Here is a 24,800-nt window from a genome sequence, read left to right on the forward strand (position 1 = left end):
GGATGCATCCTCCCAGGAACGAATCTCTGTTTCATTTTCCAGCCTCCCTATGAAGTACTGAAATCGTCCCTTCAGCCATTGTGAATCGTAAATGCCAACCACCATGGTATCAACAACAGGATCAGCACTGGGCCCAGATGGAGGACCCGTATCATCGGGAGAACGGAGAGTACACGATGGGGTGTCAGGTACCAAAAGGGAGCGGTGGAAGACAGGGTGAATGCGCATGGAGCGCGGTAGGGTGAGCCGATAAGCCACAGGATTGATAACCGCCTCGATAGAGAAGGGACCAATAAAGCGATGATCCAACTTCCTAATTGGACGATCGACCCGGAGATGCTTCGTGGACAACCACACCTTGTCTCCCACAGCCAGCGGAGGCGTTGCCCAATGTGAACGATCCACAAAACGTTTACAGACTGCTTTTGCTCGTTCCAATTGTCTGGAAATCAATTGGTGCACCGCATGTAATTCAGACAAAAAGTCTTGTGTCTCTGGAACCGGAGAATCCAAGATCGACAGGGGGAAAAGCCTCGGATGGTAACCCACATTTGCGTAAAAAGGCACCATGTGGGTGGAGGTGTGCTGAGAATTATTAAAAGCAAACTCCGCCAACGGAAGATAGGTCACCCAGTCGTTTTGCTGTTGATTAACAAAACATCTGAGGTATTGGGCAAGGATGCCAATTACTTTCTCAGTCCCACCATCGGTTTCCGGATGGTGCGCCAACGCTAAACATACTTGCACCTGTAATGCATTCATTAGGCTCCTCCAGAATTGAGTGGTGAACTGGACACCGCGATCTGAAACAACTCTGTCCGGTAAGCCATGCAAACGGAATACATGTTGTATAAAAAGCCAGGCAGTAACATGAGCTGATGGTAACCTTCTACATGGGATGAAATAGGCCATCTTGGTGAGCATGTCAACCACCACAAGTACCGTTGTATAACCCGACGACGAGGGCAAATGTGTTAAAAAGTCCATGGAGATTGCCCCCCAGGGTCGGTTCGGAGTCGGTAGTGGTTGAAGAAGGCCAGGAGGCGCACCCAATGCAGCTTTTGCTTGCCGACACGGTATACAAGAGGCAACATAAGCGAAGACATCATGCCGTACTCTAGGCCACCAAAAGGCCTTGTGACCAGGTGAAGGGTTTTGAAGAACCCAAAATGACCCGCAGTTGGGTTGTCATGACATTGGGTCATGATGAGTGCTCTAAGTGTTTTGGTGGGCACGTACAATCGACCCCGATGTCGTAATAAACCCTCTTCCAGAGTCCATGGAGAATCAGGACCAATTTGCCTCATTCGTTGCTGCGACCAATCATCCAAACGCTGCGCCTCTCGTACGCGAGCCCTCAAATCCACCGGTTCCTGGATCACGGCCAAAGATTCCGGTGGTAGCACCGTACGTGGAGGAGGAGGTTCTTTAGGACACAGATATTCCGGTTTACGGGATAGGGCATTGGCTCTTTTATTTTGACCACTGGGGATGTACGTGACCGAAAAATTGAACCTAGCGAAGAACAACGACCACCGGATCTGTCGTTGGTTCAATTTCTGAGCAGTGGTCAAGTGCTCCAGATTACGGTGATCTGTCCGAACCTCCATCTTGTGCCGAGCCCCTTCAAGGTGATGTCGCCAGACCTCAAACGCAGTCTTGATGGCTAGCAACTCTTTCTCCCAGATTGTATAATTACGCTCGGAAGTAGTAAGTTTCCTTGAGTAATATGCGCATGGAAAAAGAGGTGCGCCATCCGCTGGGGCTTGTAACAACACCGCTCCAATGGCCACATTGGATGCATCCGTCTCCACCACAAATGGACAATGGGGGTCGGGATGTCTCAAGATTGGTTCCGCAACAAAGGCTTTCTTGATGGCCTCAAAGGCCTGTTGCTGTGGAGGTCCCCACTGGAATGGAACCTTCTTGCGAAGGAGCTGGGTGATGGGATCCGTCAGTTTGGCAAAACCCGGGATGAAGGATCTGTAATAATTAGCGAACCCCAAGAGACGTTGCACATCTTTTACTCGACGAGGGGGTTCCCAACTACACAGAGCCTCCACCTTACATGGGTCCATGGCAATGCCTTCGGGAGAAATGATATGTCCCAAGAACTCTATGGAAGTCTGGAAAAAGAAGCACTTCTCCAGCTTCGCATAGAGTCTATGCTCCCGAAGACGTTGTAATACCTGGCGGACTTGGCGAAAGTGGCTTTCCCTGGAATTGGAATAGATCAAAATATCATTCAGGTACACCACCATGAACCGATCAAGCATGTCCCTAAAAATATCATTCATGAAATGTTGAAAGACCGCGGGGGCATTGGTCAGTCCAAAAGGCATTACCGTATATTCAAAGTGGCTGTATCTAGTACCAAATGCCGTCTTCCACTCGTCTCCTTTGCGCATCCGCACCAGGTTGTAAGCCCCTTGAAGATCGAGCTTGGTGAAAATAGTGGCCTCTCGTAGTCGTTCCATCAACTCGGGAATGAGCGGCAAAGGATAACTATTTTTCACCGTAATGGTGTTTAACCTGCGGTAGTCACAACATAAGCGCAAATCCCCCATCTTATTTTTCACAAAAAGGACAGGAGCGGAAAGAGGAGATGATGACGGTCTGATAAACCCCCTGGCCAAGTTCTTGTCCAGAAAATCTCGCAGAGCGACCAATTCGGGTTCAGACAGTGAATACAAACGTCCCTTGGGTAGTGGAGCATTGGGCAGGAGGTCCATAGGACAGTCATAAGGTCGATGCGGGGGTAACCGATCTGCCTCCTTCTCGCTAAAAACATCTGAAAAGTCAGATAGTTCAGGAGGTACAGAGACAACGGGGGCTGCGATGTCTTGACCAGCACAGAAGTGTCTTAGATGGTCCACACACTGGAGACTTGGGAACGAAATAGCGTTCTGTGCCCATGCTACCCGAGGATCGTGCAACCGTAGCCAAGCCATTCCTAGAACCAAGGGAAGATGGAGGTCCAAGGTGATATAAAAGCTAATCGCCTCCTCATGGTCCCCAATGACCAGGCATAATGGCTGAGTAGCAAAACGAATAGGCCCAGACCGCAGTTCCCGCCCATCAATGGTTTCCACTTTAATGGGAGGCTCCACAGCAACCAAGGGAATTTTATAATGGGTGACAAAAGCCCAGTCCATGAAATTGGTAGTAGCCCCCGAGTCCACCAATGCCACCGCAGGAATCCCCTCCGACCGGGACTGCAAGAAAACCTGCGTGTCCAAAAGCAAACGTCGGGGAGGACCAGAGTTCACCTCCGCTACTTTGGGCAGTTGTGTGGTATGTGCCCGACCTAGGGTTTCCCTGAGGCTGGGCCTGCCCCGTTTCCCGATGGTACAGGATGAGATTTGGGCACTGGCTTTCATACCCCCCGTCGTTTAGTGGGACAGGAACTGGCAAAATGTCCCGACCCTCCACAGTACAGGCACAGGCCTCCCTGAAATCTCCGCGTGCATTCTTGTGCTGTCAACCGAGGGCGGAGCGTACCCAACTCCATCGGTTCCTCGGTCCTGGTCACGGCATTATGGGATACCAGGGGTGTTGGTTGTATGGGAGGTTGCGGCCATGAGTGGTAGGGCGGCTCCAGAACTGGGCATCTGGTCTTGCGCCGTTGAAGCTGGGCGTCAATGTGCAAACATTGCACCACTAGCGCATCCAGGGTTAGAGCCGGCTCCACGTGCACCAACTCATCTTGAATTTCTTCTGCCAAACCCTCCTGAAAAGCATCCATGTGGGCTGCCTCATTCCAAGCAGAGTCCATGCAGAGTAGACGAAACTCTGCAATAAACTCTTGCAAAGGGCGTTTCCCCTGATGAATGTCCTTTAAATGTCTGGCTACGGTTTGAGTTTTTATGGGGTCCTCATACATAACACGTAAATGGTGCCAAAAGCCCTGATAGTCACTTAATAAAGGACTATTTTGCAACAACAGAGGAGTGGCCCATCTTGCAGCCGAACCAGACAAAAGACTAATAACAAACCCCACCCGAGACCGGTCATCAGGGAAATCTTCTGGCCGTAAAGACATAAACAGTTGACACTGCCCCATAAAAGCCGGGAACATTTCAGGCTGTCCAGAGAATTTATCTGGCATAGCTACCGGGCATTTCCTTCGGGGGGGAGCAGCAGGGTTAATTGGAGCTTGCATCTGCGTTAAATGATTAACCAACTGGGTGACTTGGTTCTGCAGTACCTGATTATTCTGCAGGAGTTGGTTAATCTGTTGCTGTTGCTGCTCAAGCTGTGTTTGGTCCATCTCAGTTAGAAGATGGGATGAAGGTCTGGATCAAAAATGTTCTGTCTCACTTGTAGCCACAAGTGAGAGTCCAAATGTCCCAAAGAAATAAACACGAACAAATAATACCAGAAACCACAGAGTTAACTTGTCTCCGTAATCGTCGTTGGCAGCTTTCCCAGAAACTGTCTTCAAGCCGAGATAACGCAAGATAAATCAGGAACAGGAACAGAGGCTTCTTCAAAGCTGCGCAGTAATTAACAAAGTTTGATCCAGACAAGCGCCGTTAACTAACACGCCTCCTTATATTCTTTGGAGGGGCGTGTCAGTCTCTCTAATTAGTCTCTGACTTGACATTTCTTTTCAAATTGTGCTTGACGTCTCAACCTACGTCTAGTCCTTGCATCAACCCAACATTCGTCATCACTCAAGGACTCTGGTATGTTCTGTGGATCAGTTGCTGACACCTGAGGCATGATTGAAGTGGAAGGTTCTGGAGAGGAGGGAGTTTCCGACACTCCCTCATCCTCCTGGCTCACGTCTGCATCTCTCATTAGAGCAGGCTCCAATTCCAATGCCAAACCTTCCTCATCACTCGACCCTGTGTCTTCTGATACATCAGACTCAAAGCTCACAGCAGGCTCAAACCTTCCAGTCACAACAATTGACCATCCAAGGTATGCAAGAAATGGTGACAATAGGGAGATAAAAGAAATGATACATGATATGATTAAGAGATCAGAAAACTATGACCAAAAGACATTAAACAACAAACAAGAAGTCCAGGAAATAGGAAACAAAATAGAAAGTATATATAAGGGAAACTGACAAACAATACAAAAAGATAAAAAAGAGGAGATAGTTAAAGCTGAAATAGGAATGGTGAACTATACTGTGAGAGACCAAGAGTTAGAAGGGGATACACAGAAAGATACTTATGAAGTCAGGAAAAGACCATTGAAAAGTGTATGGAAGGTCCAAAAGGGTGAAGAAGTGACAGAGATAGAAGAAATACTTAGATTGAATATGAATGAGATAAGAAGATACATGGGAGGAGTATGGGAGACATGCCAAGAAGTCAGCAACAATTGAGATACGAAAACAGGCAAGAGATGAGGGATAAATGCAGAATATTGTTTAACGCAGAAGCTATACCGTCAAGAATTAGTACGAAGAAATTAGAAATGGGGAGAAGATTACTTTTTTGATTTGGGAATTATTCTATGGTAGAAATAATGCCAGAAGTTAGAAATCTGGATAATGTAAACATAGATGCCTAATGAATAGAGAATAACTACAATTAGTAAACTTTAGGATTATTCGGCAGTTAATTGGCTATAATTGTGATATCAACTTGGTGTTTTTCGTTGTTTGATGGTATGGATGGACTACAGATAAAAATGAATAGAGGGCCTAGACATACAGTGTAAAATTCATAACAAAGATAAGTGAATATGAAGATGAATAGGATATTGAGAATAATAGTTATAACTATTGCATGTACAAGATTTATTATCGGTATGTAATTAAGAATGTAGAGATTGCACCCAGATGGTATACTGTTACTGTGAATAATGAAATCCTATACATAATCAAGAAAATTATACAATAACAAGTATTAATATGTGATGTATAACAAAGGAAAAGTACAATAAAAATATTTGGGGGGAAAAGAATATCACCAGGTAAACCAAAAACCCCTTGTAAAGGTGCTCATGCAACATCTCATTTATCAGCTGCATAAACACAGCAGGAGCTCTTTGCAGTCCACACAGGAGTACATTAAACTGGAAACAACCCAAAGGGCAATTGAATGCGGTCATTCATCCCCTTCCATAATTCAAACTCTGTAGTACACTTCTCTCAAATTGAGCTTAGTGAAAATCTTTCCTTTGGCTAGATGAGCCAATATGTCCTTCATTAAATGGAGCAGGTAACATTTTCCACACAAACTGCATTCAGATTTTTGTAGCATAAGCGATAGGAGCCATCTTTTTTCCCTGGAACAACACCAAGGCAGCCACTTGTGGCCTAGCAGGCTGGATGAAACCCCATTTTAGGTTTTTATCAATAAAAGTTTGCAATTCCTAAGTCCCTGGTAGATCCAGGAGAAGCCCTTTTTTCCCGTGGTGGAGAGGCAGCCATTAAAGCTGCTGAAGCTGGGACAGCTCCAGAACAGAAGAAAGCTGAAAAGAAAGTGTGTCAGTTTGGTGAGATAAATTTCTACTTACTATTTTTTGGAGAGAACACCCTACAAGACTAAAAGTAAAATTTTAAAGTGAAGATAAAAGTGGTTAAATGGCAAGATTAAGCACAAATTAAACCTGAAGGTTTATTTTTTTTCTTTTTATTGGAACTTGGATTTTTGTAAAAGCTTCTCAATTTTTAAACTGGACTGGTCTTTCTTTTTTAACTTTTACTTTTTTCAAATAACTCCTTGGACAAGATTTTTTTCTCTTCTTTTTAACAACTTTAGATTTTTTTTTCATTTATTCCTGGCTTAAATATTAGAGGGGAAGGGAAAGGGAAGGTAAATAAGTAACACTGCCACCTGGAGGCTTGGATACATTGTTTTTCTTTCTTTCTTACTTGTTGATACATTTGGTGTTATACTCAAGGACTCTGAGTTTTTTTACTGAAAAGATAGTGGGAAGAGCATGTAGAGTGTTTATGCAGGTGCTCTTCTGTGGAACTACTGATAGCTGGAGTCTGGAGTTGAAATTGAAAAAAAGAAGTTTGAAGTGATCTTGAAAAGAGAACTGGAAATTTTGTTTTTTGTTTTTTTATTTAGTAAAGAGTCTTGGATACTTAATGGCAGTGCTTTGCTTACTGACAGAATTGCATTTTATCCCTCCTTTTTTTTTTTTTAACTTCCCCTCCAGTTGGATTTTTATATTTGGACCTTAGTCTTTTGATGCAGGAATAAGATTACATTTTTTCTCCCTCCCTCCTCTTTTTCTTTTACCTTTTTAGCAAGGGGAATATACAGATTTCTGTCTTTTTAATTTTTTTTATTTTTTCATCCTTTCTCCATTTTACATTTTTTTCTCTTTTTCTTTTTACATAATTGAAACCAATTGGATTAAGGTACTCAAGTGCCTGAAGATATTTTCCCTTCCCTTTTTTATTTTTTTATTTTTTGCTTTTACTTTTTATTGGAGTGGCAGTTGTCTGCTCTTGCTTTTTCTTCCCATTTTTACTATTAAGCATTGTAAGATGAGCAGAAAGATACCAGCCTCAGCTTCTTCAATTCCAACTTCTTCCTCCTCACCATCTGGAGGATAACGATCAATACAGATGATGTTGCAACAGGAGAAGGAGAAGGAAGTGACACTGCAGATGTTTATGCAAGGAATTCAAAAGACACAAGCAAGAACAGATAATATTGAAAAGAGAACAGAAAATATTGAAAGAATGGAGAATATCGAGCAAAGAACCGAAAAGACAGATGAGAAAATTAAAAATATCCAACAGATCATGATGCAATATGAGGACAGAATTAAGAAAATTGAAGAACAAGATGTACAAAGAGATAAGAAGATTGGAGATATGGATACCTGACTAAGTGAATTTGAAAGAAACAAGAGCAGATTACTGGGATCACTGGGATGGGAAATCGATAGGTCAGAATTCTATCTTAGATTCCAAAATATAGAAGAAAAGGGTGAAAACCTTGCTGAAATGATGACAGAAATCTTGGCAGAAGCATTAGAGATAACTAAAGAGAAGATGATGGATGGAATGGATATGGTTTTCCGTGTCTACACAAGATATGCGATGAGAAATAAACTACTAAGAGAAGTTCATATCAGATTTACGAAGAATATAATTAAATCACAAATACTGCAGGTGGCAAGAGAGAAAACACTAAAGTACAAAGATAAAGAAATAATGGTACTGAAACAGATACTGAGAAGAGTGAGAGAGATAAGAGAATATTTATTTTTGACTAAAGAGTTACTCAAGAGAGGAATAAATTACAGATGGCTGATACCAGAAGGTCTCATGTTTACCTGTCAGGAACAAAGACACAGAATTGATACAGCTGAAAAAGCTGAGTTATTCTATCTGGAATATTTCAGAGGAAAGGAGGAAGATACAAGAAAAGAAGAGTCATTAATTGAATTTCAAGAGGAATGCATAGCAGTAATTGAAAAAGAAGGAGCCATAGGTGGTGTATCCAGAGAGCAACGAGAACCAAGATCTACTAGAGCAACAAATCCTTCTTATAAAGTCTAAAATGGATGAGAGAAAACTGATTACAATTAATATAAATGGACTTAATTCAGCTACTAAAAGAAGAAAAATATTTCATAAATTAGAGAAATTAAAATTTGATATAATCTGCCTACAAGAAGCACATATTAAGAAACAACACGAACACATAGGCTTCCGGTTTGAGCTTCTTTGGCGACAGACCGAAATCTGCGATTGTGCGCAGTTTCGATCTGTGCTCGCCACTGGAGCGCCCCGAGCCAGATGGTTTCAGGGCTAAGCCATAGAGGTGATGAAGAGGGGGGAGACTGCCAGCAAGGTCGAGAAGAGTCGCATCTCTCCTCCCCAGCTGGCCATTACTCCCTTTCCCAAAGGTGGTTGCAGTGGTGGTCAGAAATGGCCACCTCAAAAAAGAACTCGACCGGAAAAGAATGTGCAGGAGGAAGATAAGAAGAGAAAGTTTTGGCTGACTGGGTTGAACTGAAAAAGCAACAATATAAGGTACCCTGGAATTTGAATTATAAAGAACAACATTGTTCCCAAAGAAGACTTTGAAGCAGCGAATGAGAGAGGGAAGGGAAAGGATTTGGTTTTTTTTCTTTTCTTCCCTATATTGACAACTAAGAGATTTAAGCAAGAAACTGGCAAAAATCCACTTTGACATTAACAGGTGTTTAAGCTGAAAATGAAATGTCAAAGGGATAATAAAGATTTCTGGATTCTCAAAAACTTTTAAAAGAAGGAAAATAGCAAAAGGGTGGGATCTGGAAAAATGGAGGAGACCACCTGGAAGTGAAAGGAATTAAAAGTGAAACTTTAACAAGATTCCTAAAAGACACATTTTAACTGAAATTTTGTAACAAGATAAAAGAACCCCAGGAAGAGAAAGTGGAAAAAAGAAGCAAGAAGAAACAGCTTTGGATTATTTGGATTACTTGGTGATTTTAGGATTTTTGGCTATTGGATCTAAAGGACTAAAATTAATTGGGTGGTTGTTTAAAAGTTTTTAAAATGGTATCACTCTTGGAAGAATTGAGAATGGAACTTAAAAAACAGAAAGAAGATGCGCAAGAAGGAAGAGGTTCTTTTGGCTTCGTATTTCAATTTTTAGAAATGGAGATCCTGAACTATGAGAAACAACAAGAAATGCCTGTAGAACAAGAAGGGTGGGACAAAGAAGAAGCCATCTTCAATGACCAAGTATTTCTATGTGGGGAAAAGAAAGGAAAGGGGGGAAAGAGAGTGAAAAATTTAAGATTTGAAAAAAACAACCCCCAAAAAGAATAGTTTGAAAAGTAATTACAACATTAGGAAGAAACAGAAGAGAGGATTACAGAAGAGAGAATCAGAATTAGAGAGAGAAGGGGTCAAAAAGGGAAGAGAGAAGAAGAGGGGGAAGAGGGAAAGGAAAAGAAATTATAAAGGACAGAAACAGGACATAGAGAAACAGGAAAAATGTACAAGGATTAAGGGTATAAGCCTATTTAGAAGACACAGAGATAATGGGTGAAAACCTAACTGAAAGGGGGATTCTGCAAGGGTACACAAGATAGTATTGTTATATTAGAAATAGAAATGAACTTTGAAAATATGAAACAAGTGTGATTAAAATGATAGATAAAATACTCATTGTAATGTAATGGAATGTTTAATAAATAAATAAATAAAATAAAGAGAATGAGAGAATGAAATTAGGAAAGGAGGGGAACATTTTAATTATTATAAATGTGTTATAAAAATTTAAGTGAAGAGGAATATGAAAGAAACATGAAAAAATTATGGAAATATTATAAGTGTTCCTAGAAGTATGATACCCTATTGAAAAGAAATGTTAAAGATGTCAAAGATTATAACTAACATTAATGATAGAGTTGAATTGGAATAGAATAGGTATTTTATTTATTATTGTTATATATATATTTTCTCCTTAAGAACTTAGTGCATATTTTAAGAATGTACCAAGCAGAATTCGACTGGAAGTTGTGTTATATTGAATGTTATAATTGTAAAGGCATAAATTGTAGTTTAAATAAGAGTTGAATGGATAAAAATTAAAAGATACAAAGGTGTCATACGCCAATTAGTAACTACAGGGAAAAATTTTGTTTAATGAGAAAAGAAAATATGAAATTGAAACAGGACAGACAAAAGTATAAATATAATGACTCGAAAGATATTGAAACTAAGAAAAAGATATATATAATTGAATTTAGAAAGGAATGAGATAATTTAAAGTAAGATTGAGAAAACTAAGGAAAGGGAAAAATTATTGAGAAAATGTTAAAATAGTAATAAGATATGGAACAGAACACAAAGATGAATAGGAAATTGAATTTGTGCCTGTATGGAGAAGTGATAACCCAGAATCATGCTATTCTCAAAAAAAGAAATTTTACTTGTATTATGTTTTGTGAAAACCCAAATAAAAATTTTATATATATAAAAAAAACAACACGAACACATATTGAAACAACAAAAATGAGGGAAATTATTTACAACGTTGACACAGTGTAAAAAGAGAGGAGTAGTGTTATACATTAGAGATACAATCCCTGCGGAACAAATATATACAGATGATGATGGAAGGATTTTGATGGTGGAGATAACAGATAACAGATAATCAGATTTGGAAGGGACCTTGTAGGTTATCCAGTCCAATCCCCTGCCCAAGTGGGAGACCCTACACCATTTCTGACAAATGGCAGTCCAATCTCTTCTTGAAAGTCTCAAGTGATGGCGCTCCCACAACTTCCGAGGGTAAGCTGTTCCATTGGTTGATTGTTCTCATTGTCAGAAAGTTTCTCCTTATTTCCAGGTTAATTCTCTCCTTGTTCAGTTTCCATTCATTATTCCAACAATTGGCCTAAAGGCGCTTTAGAAAATAGCTTGACCCCTTCCTCCCTGTGGCAGCCCCTCAAATATTGGAAGACTGCTCTCATGGTTCTTCTCTTCACCAGACTAGCCAAGCCCAGTTCCTGTGACCGTTCTTCATATGTTTTAGTCTCCAGTCCCCTAATCATCCTGATTGCTCTTCTCTGTACTTTTTCTAGAGCCTCAACAACTTTTTTATAATGTGGTGAACAAAGTACTCTAGATGTGGTCTTACTAAGGTTTTATAGAGTGGTATTAGTACTTCCCTTGATCTTGATTGTATCCCTCTGTAATACAATTTAGGATTGCATTAATTTTTTTGGCAGCTGCTGCACACTGCTGGCTCATATTTAGCTGCTTGTCCACAAGGACTCCAAGATCTCTCTCACAGTTACTGCTATTGAGCCTGGTTTCACCCAGTCTATATGTGTACTTTTGGTTTTTCTTGCCTAAGTGTAGGACTTTACTTTTCTCTACATTGAATTTCATTTTGTTAGATACGGCCCAATGTTCTAGTCTGTCAAGATCCATCTGGATCTTGAGCCTATCTTCTTGGGTATTAGCTATTCCTGCCAGCTTAGTATCATTTGCAAATTTGGTAAGTTCCCCTTCTATTCCCTCATCTAAGTCGTTAATGAAGATATTGAAGAGTACTGGGCCTAAGACGGAACCTTGTGGCACCCCACTGCTTACTTCCCTCCATGTAGACTTAGACCCATTAAGGACTACTCGTTGAGTATGGTTTGTCAGCCAGTTGCGAGTCCATCTGGTGGTGGTGCTATCTATTCCACTTTTTTCTAGCTTACTAAGAAGTAGGTTGTGGTCTACTTTGTCAAATGCCTTGCTGAAATCTAAATATATTATGTCCACAGTATTTTGCTGGTCTACTAATTTAGTCACTATGTTGAAGAATGAAATAAGATTGGTTTGGCAAGATCTGTTCTTAACAAACCCATGCTGACTGCTAGTTATTACTTTACTTGTTTCTAGATGTTGGCAGATCTATTTTTTATTATCTTTTCCAGTATCTTCCCAGGTATTCATGTTAGGCTGATTGGTCTATAGTTTCCTGGGTCTGTTTTCCCCCCCTTTTTTGAAGATGGGACCACATCAGCTCTTTTCCAGTCCTCTGGTAGTTCCCCGGTGCTCCAGCATTTTTGAAAGATATGGTGCAGTGGTTCTGAAATGACCTCTGCCAACTCCTTTAAAACTCTGGGATATAATCCATCAGGTCCCAGTGATTTGTTTTCATCAAGATCAGACAGGTGTCCTCTTACTATTTGTTTGCTTATTTTAACTTTTCTTTCTGGTCTGTCTTTTACAGTTGTTTTTGGTGGGTTGAGCTATAGTTTCTTTTTGCATGAAGACGGATGCAAAGAATGAGTTAAGCAGTTCTGCTTTCTCTCTGTTGCCTGTTGCCTCCTTGCCATCTTCTCTCTTTAGTGGACCGACTGTTTCCTTGATTTTTTCTTGTTATTTATATGTTGGAAGAAACTTTTTTAATTATCTTTGACTTTTGTTGCAAGTCTTTGTTCATTCTGAGCCTTTGCTAACCTGACTTCGTCTTTGCAGATTCTGGCTATCTGCTGATATTCTGCCTATCTGCTGATATTCTGCCTATCTGCTGATATTCCATTTTTTGTACTTGTCCTTTTTTTCTTTCAATTTGCCAGAGAGAACTTTGTGCAGCCATGCTGGTTTCTTCTTGGATTTCTTGTTTTTCTTTCTCAGTAGTATTGTGCTGGTCTAGGCTTCTATGATCATACTTTTTAGAGTTTCCCAAGATTCTTGAGTTGTTTTCCCCTTTAGGATTTTCATCCATGGAATCTTTCCCAAGTTCTCTATGAGTTTATTGAAATCAGCTCTTTTAAAATCCAAGACTCTGGTGTCATTATAATGATAATCTTACCTGCACAAACATCTATTTTGCATGCACTGGTATCCTTATTAGTTTTAGGTTGCTGGGGACAGAAATGTTCTGAATCCATTAATTCTCTGTCCCCACTGTTCAATTTAAATGTTCATCCAGGAAATCTGTGAATTTAATGCCAAGTAACTCAGTCCCTTTTTTTGATGGATGCAAACCATCTCTTTTGTACAGTTTTTCATTGGACCAGCTGCAGACATCATGACTAATAAAACCAAAGCCTTCCCTTTTACACCACTCCTTTAGCCATACATTAAACTCTGCTACATGCTGCCCTTTCCCTTTTTGTTCCTTGTATATTGGTAGAACCTCTGAAAAGATAAGCCTACAGCCCATATTACTAAGTTCATACCCGAAGCTCTGGAAGTCTTTCTGAACAGAAAGTACATCCTTCTGGGACAGATCATTTGTATAATGATGTATAATAGCATCAACATCACAGTCCTTGCTGGCATTCTTGACTATCTTAAGAATACGCTTCTTGTCTCTGCTGGCAGTAGCACCTGGTAGACACCTGACTTCTTTCAAAACCTCAGTATCCTTTCCTAAATTTACATCCCTTACAATTGAGTCCCCAACCAGAAGGTGCCTTCTCTTTTTGGATGTCTTGCTCTTCTTGTGTGACTGGTGCATAACACCTGATTCACACTTTCTCTTTTCCAAGGTAAGTTCTTCTTCTAGGACCATGATCCCCAGCTTACTTGAGTTATCATTATCACAACTACCTTGACCTGCCACTTTAGTGTCCCTATTAAGGTCAGCAAGGGCACTGTATCTGTTATGCTGGGACACAGCAAAAGCTCTGTGTTTATGGTCCACAGTTCTCACCCTGCCAGATCCCACCGTTGTCCATACTGCCCTTTTCCTGTAGGATCTTTGTGATAGTGGGGGCTGGTAGCATGGCAGCTCAATAGATGGCTGGATTGGGTGCCTAATTTCTGCTTGGAGAGCACAGATTAGAGATTTTAGATAGGTAATCTGTCCATGTAGACTGGTAATTTTTTTACAAAGAAGACAGTATCCAAGTTTGAAAAGAGTACTAGGAAAGACAGCTATAAAACAAGTATTACACTGAACTAAGCCAGTCATTTTGAAATAAAATAAAATCACAATCTCAAGCGCACTTACCCTAAATGTATTATTGGTATTCTTGGTTTATAGTTGTATGATTCAATTCAAACTGCCTCTCTCCTTTCTACTCACCCTCTACGTCCTTCACAAGCAGCCAGCAGCTCCTCCCACAACCTCTGGGAATTTGAAATGCAATGGAAGCAATTCAAACTGCCTCTCTCCTTTCTACTCACTCTCTGCTTCCTTCACAAGCAGCCAGCAGCTCCTCCCACAATCTCTGGGAATTTGAAATGCAATGGAAGCAATTCAAACTGCCTGGACAATAATCTAAAGACACTTTCAATAGCAATCTATGCTCCAAATGATAATCAAGAAGATTTTTACAGGAAATTACATATGAAAATAATTGAACTGGACTATGCTAATATTTGTCTGATGGGAGATCTTAATGGAATAATAAATGACAAATTGGATTATAAAACACAGAAAGCAGCAAAGAAAACTAGAAAGACATTGCCAAAATCCTTCTTTTGAATGGTAGATGAGATAAACCTAAAAGATGCATGGAGAGAGAGAAATGCAGAAAATAAACAATATACTTTTTATTCAAATAGACATGCATCATGGTCCAGAATAGATATGATATGGATGTCAACAGAATTGCTCTCTAACATATAAGACATTGAAATAGAAACAAATACCTGGGCAGATCATAATCCAATAACAGTTGTATGGAAAGCACAAAAAAGGAGATCTAGATGGACTCTAAATAATACAATATTAAAGGAAAAAGATTTTAAACAGAAAATTGAGAGTGAATTGACTTTCTTCTTTAAAGAAAACACAAAAGATGATACATCATTACAGAACCTCTGGGACATGATGAAGGCTTATACAAGAGGCTTGATAATGGATTACCCAAGGAAAAGAAACATAAAACAGAGAAAAACTTTTAAAACATTGGAAGATGACTGGAAAAAGAGCTACAGAAATTTCCACCAAAAAAAAGACATTAAAATTAAAATTTACATAACTAAACATAAAATTGGGCTATTGGAAAAAGAGGAAATAACACAAAAAATTAAAAATGCTAAGCAGAACTATTTTGAAGATGCAAATAAACCAGGCAGATGGCTAGCATATAAATTGAGAAAGGAAAGAGACTCAAGAGGGATAAATCAATTGATAAATGAACAAGGATATGTATGCTATGGAAATGCGGAGAAGAAAAAAATTATTCAAGATTATAATGGAAAATTGTACCATCAAGAGAATGTTCAGGAAGAAAGAATTCAACAATACCTACAGGAAGCAAATCTGCCCCAGATACTCAAAGATTTTGAATAATGTTAGAAAGTAACATAACAATGATGGAATTAACAGAAGCTTTAAAAAAGCAAAATATTGGGAAAGCACCAGGTCTACTAGCGGAATTTTACAAGACATTTCAGGAAACATTGAATCTTCACTTATTAGAAGTTATGAATGAAGTTATGACAAGGAAGAGAATACCCAAAACATGGTCAGAAGCATATATTACATTTGTACTGAAGGAGGACACCGACCCACAGCAAGTTAAAAATTACAGGCTATCCCTATTAAACTCAGATTATAAAATGTTTGCTTCAATTCTGGCAGAAAGACTGAAAAGATACTTAAACAATTTTATTAATTTTGACCAAAATGGATTTCTGCCGAAGAGACAAATTAAAGACAATATGAGAATAAATTTAGACACACTGGAATACTATGAGGCACATCCCGAAAAACTTTTCTTTGATGTTTTTAGATGCACAAAAAGCCTTTGATAATGTGAATTGGCATTTTATGCTGCTACAGTTGGAACAAATGGGCTTTGGTAAAAAAAATTACCCAAGCCATAGAAATGATATATTGTAAACAAACTGCAAAGGTTATGATAAATGGAGAGTTAACAGGCTTTATAGATATAAGAAAAGGGACTAGACAAGGCTGTCCACTGTCGCCTCTGTTGTTTGTGTTAACACTGGAAGTGCTGAATATCCCATCAGAGAAGAAAAAGAAATAAAAGGAATGAAAATTAAAAAAAGAAGAGTATAAATTGCAAGCTTTTGCTGATGACCTGGTACTCATATTAGAGGATCCATTGAAATCAGCACCTAAACTGATAGAAAAGATAGAAGAGTATGGGAAAGTAGCAAGTCTGAAAATAAATAAAGATAAAACAAAGATTTTAACAAAGAACATATTAGCAAGACAAAAGAAAGAATTGGATGAAGTTTTGGGGAACCAGGTCACAAATAAGGTTAAGTCTTTAGGGATACACATAACACCAAGATGTAACACACTTAAGGAGGACAATTATCTTAAACTCAAACAACAGATTGCGACAGATTTGATAAAATGGGAAAATTTACAATTATCATTGATTGGGAGAATATCTACAATTAACATGAATGTATTGCCTAGAATCTTATACAGTATTTATTCCAGACAATTCCAATTAGATAAGGAAAAGAATTTTTGAAGATCTAAATTTCTCACATAAAATGATGGAGAAATAGTTTAGTCAAATGAATAATTAATGATTGATAATACATAAGCACATGTTAGATTGATAAGGTGAGAATTTATACAACTTGTGAGTAATGGCAAAAAAAGGGATAGCACAAAAGATTGTAACCAACTGACACACTGTATGTATATAATTGAAAGATGGTTTTATGTTTTTATGTCTTGTTTGTAGGTTTGTTGTAAAAAATAAAAACTTTATAAAAAAAAATAAAATAAAAGTTTGCAATTCCTCCAGTTCTTGCAGGGTCATTGAATAGAGCTTTGGGTTAGGGAGTTTCACCCCAGGGAGGATCTCTATGCTGCAGTCAGTGGGCTGATGGGGTGGGAGCATGTCCAAAGCCCTCTCGCTAAACACCTCCCTGAGGTCTTGTTATGATATGTACAGAATAACCCTTGAGTACCAAGGATATGCACATGGAAACGTTTATGAGAGTAGTTATGAATAATTATTCAGCCACACACAGATAAACTAAACTGAGTTAAAGTTTACTTTAAGAAATAGCACAGTCCAATAAACGGTCCAGGTCATATACGTTTAACAGTCCAAAGAATATCTAATTACAAAATCTTCTTACCAGTTGCCTTTGTCATTTACAGTAAACAAAGATATCAATATATAAGCACAGCATAAATACAACAGAGAACCTTAGATAGCAACAGAATGTCAGAGAAAGAGAATGTCAGAGAGACTGAATGTCAGAGAGAGCAAGCTATGATCCCAAGCTCTCTCTTATGGTAATTTGCAATATAATCAACCAATCGGAATATAGTATAAATCAATACAGTGATTTTGTCTTAAAGCTATAAACATACATTGTTGGTTTATATATTGCCAACCCAACTAACTGGTGGACAGATTCCTAACAGGTCCCAATATTCCCTTGGGATTTTCTCCTCCCCAACAATGTGTTCACTTGCCACTGATGCCAGCTTCTTTGTGGCTTTGGCTATTACTAGGGGACTTCCCCCTCCCTTCTGTGGCTGTGTGGAATGGATGCACAACATACCGTTCCTCCAGTCCATGTGAGGATTTCATTTTGGGAGCCAGGGTAATCTGAGTAGAATAAAACACAAAGTCTCTCAGTGGTCCCCCATCGACATTTCCACTGGCTCCATTACAAAATGAGCCGAGCCTCCCCCAGCCAGCAATCCATCTAACTGGCAAAATGCTATTGGTATTTTCAATGTCCTTAATCTCAGCCCTAGTTTCTCTACCACCTCTGGGCTAATCACACATCTTGTACACCCAGATTCCAAAAGGGCTAACAGATTCCAAAAGGACTAACATCTTCCCTTGGGCACCAGACGAGGGCACCCTTAACTCCACTGGGATGGTCATGGGTCCCACTTGCTGACTTACCAGAACAAAAAATCCAGCAGTACAGTACAATAGATTATGTTGATTCTTCACTGTTCTTTTTTAGAATATTGAGCTAAAAGTGGAAGTGGAGAGCCTGAAGCAAGAGCTCCAGGAGAAGCAGCAAAGTTTAGAAAAAGCATGGTAAGCAAAGTATATCATGTAGATTAAAATTTTATGAACATGGACTTTGATCAATAAATGTAATAAGCTACATCAAGGGTGGTAAGTCAAAGACTATCTGTATTCATAAATAAACAATGTAAAACAGTGATTATATGGAGTATTTGATTACCTTGTTAAAAACAACTCCATTGTCTGCTTCTATATCTGATGAGTCAAAGTGATGAATATGACTGTATTCTCTTTCCATGTGTCTGCAAATCATTGTATAACTGATTGTTCATTAGATTAAAAACACTGAAAAGCAAGAAGAATTCTTACTTTCAAAATAATTAGAAATAATAGTTGATGCTTATTTTTGTCTCATCTTGGCTTCTGGAAAAGTAAGAGAACTGTTCTTTTTAAAATTGTATTTGGGAAACCTTGGATAATGGTTTAGCTGGGGAATCCATTTACTTGCTTGTGCACTCTTGTGAATGCTTGTATTGAATCCTAAGGCATCTTGTAAACAAAATCTTAATTTTGGTCAAGAGAATGTACTAGATATAATAGAAATATTTTATTGTGTCATAGATCAAAATGAAATAGTGTCAGACTGTGCTCCCTCTAAATCCCAAAAAAGAAATACTCAGACTCCATGGTGTAGAGCAGGATTATTCTTTTACTGGGCGATAAAGTGGAAACGACAGAGCCAATTCCGAAACTAAGAAATTGGCGGGTAGAACACATATACAAAGGAATAGAATTGCTCCCACCCCCCAAAGTTCAAATGATTCTTCCAATTAAAACTTCTGAATATGATCATGTGGTCATCTCCAGGTGGTGATGAGGCTATTGTCAGTTGACCTTGACATATTTTGATAAAAGTTCACAGTTGCGCAAAAAGGGACAGAGGCTAGCGAAGAAATGGAAAGTTAAAGAAAAGAATCCCCCCTCCCCTTGCTAAGCCAGCAAAGGAATGCAAAACACCTCCTGCCTTCTTCCCTTCCAAGATTCCCCCCTCCCACCATTTCATGACAGCCGAAAGAAGTAAATTAGCATAGCAGCAGATATGCAATAGTTAGAAGACAGAATATACTAATAGGAAGATATCTTGAGGCTGACATTCGGCCCCCCTAGAAGAAGGACATTAGTCCCTGTAAGAAAAAATAATCATATGTTAACATTGGCATACATCTCTATGGTTTATCAGGGTATTTGGCATAAAAACTCTTAAGCAATTCAGGAGCCCTAATGTCTTTCTCATTAACCCACTCAGCATAGGACGGAGGAAAATGTTTCCAAGCTACAAGATATTGAATACGATCCCTCCATTTCCTAGAGTCTAGAATTTCTTTAACCTCGAAATGTTGTTCACCCTCAATCAACAGTGGTACGGGGGGATCAGACTGGGTCGGTCTCAAGGTACAGGTATGTTCGGGTTTCAACAAACTGATGTGGAAAACTGGATGAATACGACGAAGAGTCTTTGGTAAAGTCAGTTGAACAGTTACCGGATTTACAATCCTCTCAATGGGAAAAGGCCCCACATACTTAGGACCCAACTTCTTCGATTTTTGGGTAGTCTGCAAATATTTGGTTGAGAGGAATACTTTATCCCCCATCTTATACAACATCTGCGGGGCTCGCTTTCTGTCAGCGAATTTTTTATGAGACTGATGCGCTTCGTCTAAAGCTTTACGTGCAACCGGCCAGTTAAGTTGAAGTTGAGATATCCAGTCGCTCAACGATTGAACACTGGGGTTTTCGCCAGGCAGTTCAGGTATGGGCACAAAATCTTGCCCTGTTGCTATTTTGAAAGGAGTAAACCCCGTACTGCTGTGAACAGAGTTATTGTATGCCACCTCCGCAAAAGGCAGTAACTCCACCCAGTTGTCCTGCTGATAATTTATGTAACACCTGAGGTATTGCTCTAGCACCCCGTTAGTTCTCTCGCAAGCCCCATTAGTTTGAGGATGGTGGGCGGAGCTTAAGCTCTGGGTAGAGCCTATTAACTTCAAAAATTCCCTCCAAAAGTTCGAGGTAAATTGGACTCCTCGGTCAGAAACTACATGCTCAGGTACACCATGCAACCTGTAAACGTGAATAATGAACAGTCTGGCCAATGTCTTTGCCGAAGGGATTTTTGAGCAAGGGATGAAATGGGCTTGTTTGGAGAACAAGTCAGTCACTACCCAAATGACTGTGTGCCCACTGCTCTCGGGTAGGTCTACTATAAAGTCCATGGAAATTTCCTTCCAAGGAGCAGTTGGTCGAGCCACATTTTGCAGCAAACCTGTCGGTTTTCCAGGAGGTCTTTTTGCTGAAGCACAAACTGGACAACTCGCTACATAAGTCTCGATGTCCCTTTTCAATGAAGGCCACCAGAATTGCCGTTTGACCAAATGTAGAGTCTTTACAAACCCAAAGTGACCAGCCACTTTGGAATCATGAGTTTGTTGTAACACTTGGCTTCTCAAGTTTTGGGGCACATACAATTTTGCACCTATCCAGGCTAGACCATCTCGAACGGTGCAGTTATTCGCATTTGCTAGAAACCACTCATCCGTTTTCAAAGCCTCCTTAAATCATTCCATCAGGTCAGTGGACAACTCTCTCTCCTGTTTTCTCTTCTGCGCACGGGTGACTACGGGGGCAGCCAGTTGTGTAGTGGACACAATGGGCCTTATCACTTCTTTACAAATACTGTTGTATTGAGGCATTCTAGACAAAGCATCTGCCATAAAAAAAATTTCCCCCTGGGATATATTTCAACGAGAAGTTGAATCACTTGAAAAACTGAGCCCACCTAACTTGCTTAGGAGATAGCTTCCGAGGAGTTTTTAAAGCTTCCAGATTTTTATGGTCCGTCTATACCTCAAATGGGTGCTTCGCTCCTTCCAAAAAATGTCTCCAGGCTAGTAAAGCCCAACGGACTGCAAACGCTTCCTTCTCCCAAACAGCCCATCTCCTTTCAGTGTCAGTCAATTTACGAGAGGTATAAGCGCACGGTTGTAGTGTCCCTTTCTCGTTTAACTGAAGTAAGACTGCCCGCACTGCCACATCGCTCGCATCAGCTTGGATCACAAACGGGGCGTCCATGTCTGGGTGTCTCAGTACTGGTTCTGCAGCAAAACGTCTTTTGAGCTTTTCAAATGCAGCTTGGCACTCCATGGTCCAATTCAATAGTTGGCTGGGCTTTGGTTTTAATTCCCCCTTTGTTTTCAGGAGGTTGGTGATGGGTGTTAAGCCTGGATTCCCCAACGGGTGTTAAGGAAAACAAACTAAACAGAACGTGCAGCGAAGTCAGATAGGAAAGACAGGTAAATGTGTGAGATAAGCCTTCTCGTTAACACGCAGTAAAAATACAGATACGCTTGTGCTATCAAAATTATAATTTATTCCATTTAAGAATTATAGCATAGTCATTATAAATAGTCCATTAGTCATATACCAAATTCAGTCAAGTCTTGTCGAGGATACTCTAATTGCAAAGTCCGTGTCGAATAGCCAGTGTCAGTACACATATAATAAATCTGTCCAAAACTTATCTTCTCTCCATTGAGAAATATCTTCAAAGTAATCCAACACTTCTTCTCCTCCCCGATCCAGCAAGAACGCAGTCTTCAATAAGCCAGCCAGTAAGAGCCAGAGAGTGCCTTGCTGCTTATATAGTACTTTTACAGCTGCACCCTTAATTACATTCCTTTAGCTTAAAGTCACATACACTTTATCTGACAAACCATGATTCATCATTTTATTATCTTTACCCAAAACAGTTAGGGTAAAACAATGTTATCCCTAACATTGGGCATGGCTATTTTTGCAAAAGACGGGATGAATTGCCGATAGAAGTTGGCAAACCCAAGAAAACTTTGAAGTTGTTTACGGGTTCTCGGTGGGGCCCAATCCAAGACAGCTCGCACTTTCTCTGGGTCCATCTTCAATGCCCTCAGGAGAGATACGATATCCCAAGTAGTCGATTTTCTCTTGATGGAACTCACACTTGGACAGTTTGGTGTACAATTTGGCTGCCCTCAACTTGTGCAACACAGAGCGTACCAGTTTTACATGTTCGTCTCTATTCTCCGTGTAGATGAGAATGTCATCGAGGTAGACCAGAACCCCCTTGTATAAATGTTCGTGAAGCACTTGATTGATCATTTGCATGAAAACAGCTGGCGCCCCCTGTAGGCCGAAAGGAAGAACATTGAACTGGAAACAACCCATCGGGCAGTTGAATGCAGTCTTCCACTCGTCACCTTCCTTAATCCGGATTCTGTAGTAGGCCTCCCTCAAGTCCAACTTTGTGAAAATCTTCCCCTTTGCCAAGTGGGCTAACATGTCCTTCATCAGGGGGAGGGGGTACATGTTCTCCACGGACACTGCGTTCAAATTTCGGTAGTCAACCACCAGACGTTTGGAGCCATCTTTCTTCTCGCGGAACATTACAGGGGCCGCCACTCGAGGTCTGGCCGGTGTGATGAAACCACGTTTCAGGTTCTTGTCGATGAACGCTCTCAGCTCTTCCAGCTCCCCCGGTGTCATCGAATACAACTTCGGTTTCGGGAGCGTTACCCCCGGTAGAAATTCAATACTGCAATCGGTTGACCGATGGGGAGGGAGCTCATCGGAAGCCTCTTCACTAAACACCTCTCTTAAGTCCCAGTACTCCTTTGGGATTTTCTCCTCCCCCTCCACGCGTTCGACACCTGCAGAAGCTGCCTCGACCGGAACTTGCGGATTCGGATGGGATTTCTCCTCCCCTTCCGGACAGTGTTGCTCCTCCCCTTCCGGTGGCCGATCGGTGCGGATGCGTATCCACCCCTCTCTCCAGTTCACCTGGGGATTCCACTTCCGAAGCCAGGGTAATCCCAATATTAGAGGCTGTTCCATCCCAGGGGCCACAATAAAACATAGGATCTCGCGGTTCCCATGGTCATCTCTAAGGGTTCCATTATAAAACGTGCTGGGCAACCTCCCGCCACAGATCCATCCAGTTGACAGAAAGCTATGGGCGTTCTTAAAGTTCTCAGTCCAATGCCCAGACCCTTAACTACTTTCATGTTAATTACACACCTCGTGCACCCCGAGTCCAACAAGGCCAACATCTCTCCCTCGGTCCCAGAGGTAGGCTCCCTTAACTTTATTGGGATGGTCATGGGCCCTTGGTTAGGACTTACCGAGATGTCATCCTCCGAGTCGGTCTCGCTCTCGTCGAGTAGGGTTGGAGGTCCCAGCTCCTCTCCCGCCGGAAGGGCGACCTCTACAACCTCTCTCATCTTCAGCCCGGTCTCGCGGGGCTTGGTTGGGGGGTTTTCGGGCTTCCTCCCTGGACCTCGTGTTTTCGGTGGGTCCGACTTGACCCGGCAATTCGCCATCCGGTGGGCCTCCTTTCCGCAACGGAAACAGGCTGTGGTCTTGGCTCTTGCCGCCATCCCTCCCCTTTGGGGGGTGGAGGTCTCTCGGAGACGTGGGGGGAGTGGTTTTCTCCAGTCGGGGGCTTGATTAGTTGAGGTGCATGTGCACTAGTCTATCACATGCGAATCAAGCTGCGCATGTATGTATGTTCCGGCTCGCTGCTTATGTGAGTTGAGCTATGTGTGCCTTGCAAGGTGCTGTTGCAAATGAGCCATGGCCCAGCAGTGTGCATGGCCTGGGGGCTGGGGACCCCTGCCCTAAACTGTAAAAAAACTGAAATATATGGTTTGATTGTGAAAGTCATAGAAACAGATTGATTTTGCTCTAGGTGATTACAATTTTGATAATTCCACTATACTGAAGGTGAGATCTGATTTTTAAAAGTTGTGCCCCAGCAAGTGTTTTATAAATGTATCGTTCTGTATTTTATAAAAGAATTGGGTTTTTTGCCTTTTTGCCTTCAGAAATCATTTATTTATTGTTTATTTTTATTTATTAAATGTATATGTCACCCATCTCACTATCCAAAGAAACTATGGACAGCATTTATAAATTCCCTGTAAAAACAATCCAACATTTAAAACTCTTCTACAGCATGAAACAACAACAATATGCTTTATTTAATAAATCAATTTATGATATATTCAGTATGTCAGTTAAATGTTAAAGAGATGTCTTAGATAAACCTCACCTTCCAGCACAATGGACAGCAAACAGATTTATTAATAATAATGAATTAATTTACAATGAGATATTTCACTAAGGATAGGCATCAGATAGGCAGTCCTGGGAGAAGTTGCAGTTGTGTCAAGAAAAGAGAGAGATCTATACTGATACACCTATATTTCAGAAGCAACCTTGGGAAATCAACTTTAAACCACTCTGCAACGCTTTATTTCATTTTATCTGAAGGAAGATGTGTTAAATAAAATCTTGAAGACAGGGTGTATGTGTGGGTAGATAGACAGACAGTCAAACAAATATTAGAGTACAAAATAATAGGGTTGAAAGGGACCTTGGAGGTCTTCTAGTCA

The 24,800-nt window shown here is 40.5% G+C and overlaps 1 protein-coding gene across 13 annotated transcripts in view; it reads left to right on the forward strand.

The window, feature by feature from the left end:
- The window catches only part of PDE4DIP (phosphodiesterase 4D interacting protein), a 197,493-nt gene that overhangs the window by 27,692 nt on the left and 145,001 nt on the right, over positions 1 to 24,800 (forward strand). For 11 of the 13 annotated variants that reach the window (XM_087962501.1, XM_087962506.1, XM_087962507.1 and 8 more), the window contains one exon: positions 18,311 to 18,387. The exons of the other annotated variants lie outside the window; for them this stretch is intronic. In XM_087962501.1, the coding sequence (XP_087818627.1) occupies positions 18,311 to 18,387 (77 nt within the window). The remainder of the gene's footprint in view (positions 1 to 18,310; positions 18,388 to 24,800) is intronic. 13 annotated transcript variants of the gene reach the window in all.

The sequence above is a fragment of the Notechis scutatus genome, chromosome 3, assembly GCF_049901735.1.
Source record: "Notechis scutatus isolate UNSWTSFEM ecotype Mainland chromosome 3, rNotScu1.2, whole genome shotgun sequence".
NCBI classification, from domain to species: domain Eukaryota; kingdom Metazoa; phylum Chordata; class Lepidosauria; order Squamata; family Elapidae; genus Notechis; species Notechis scutatus.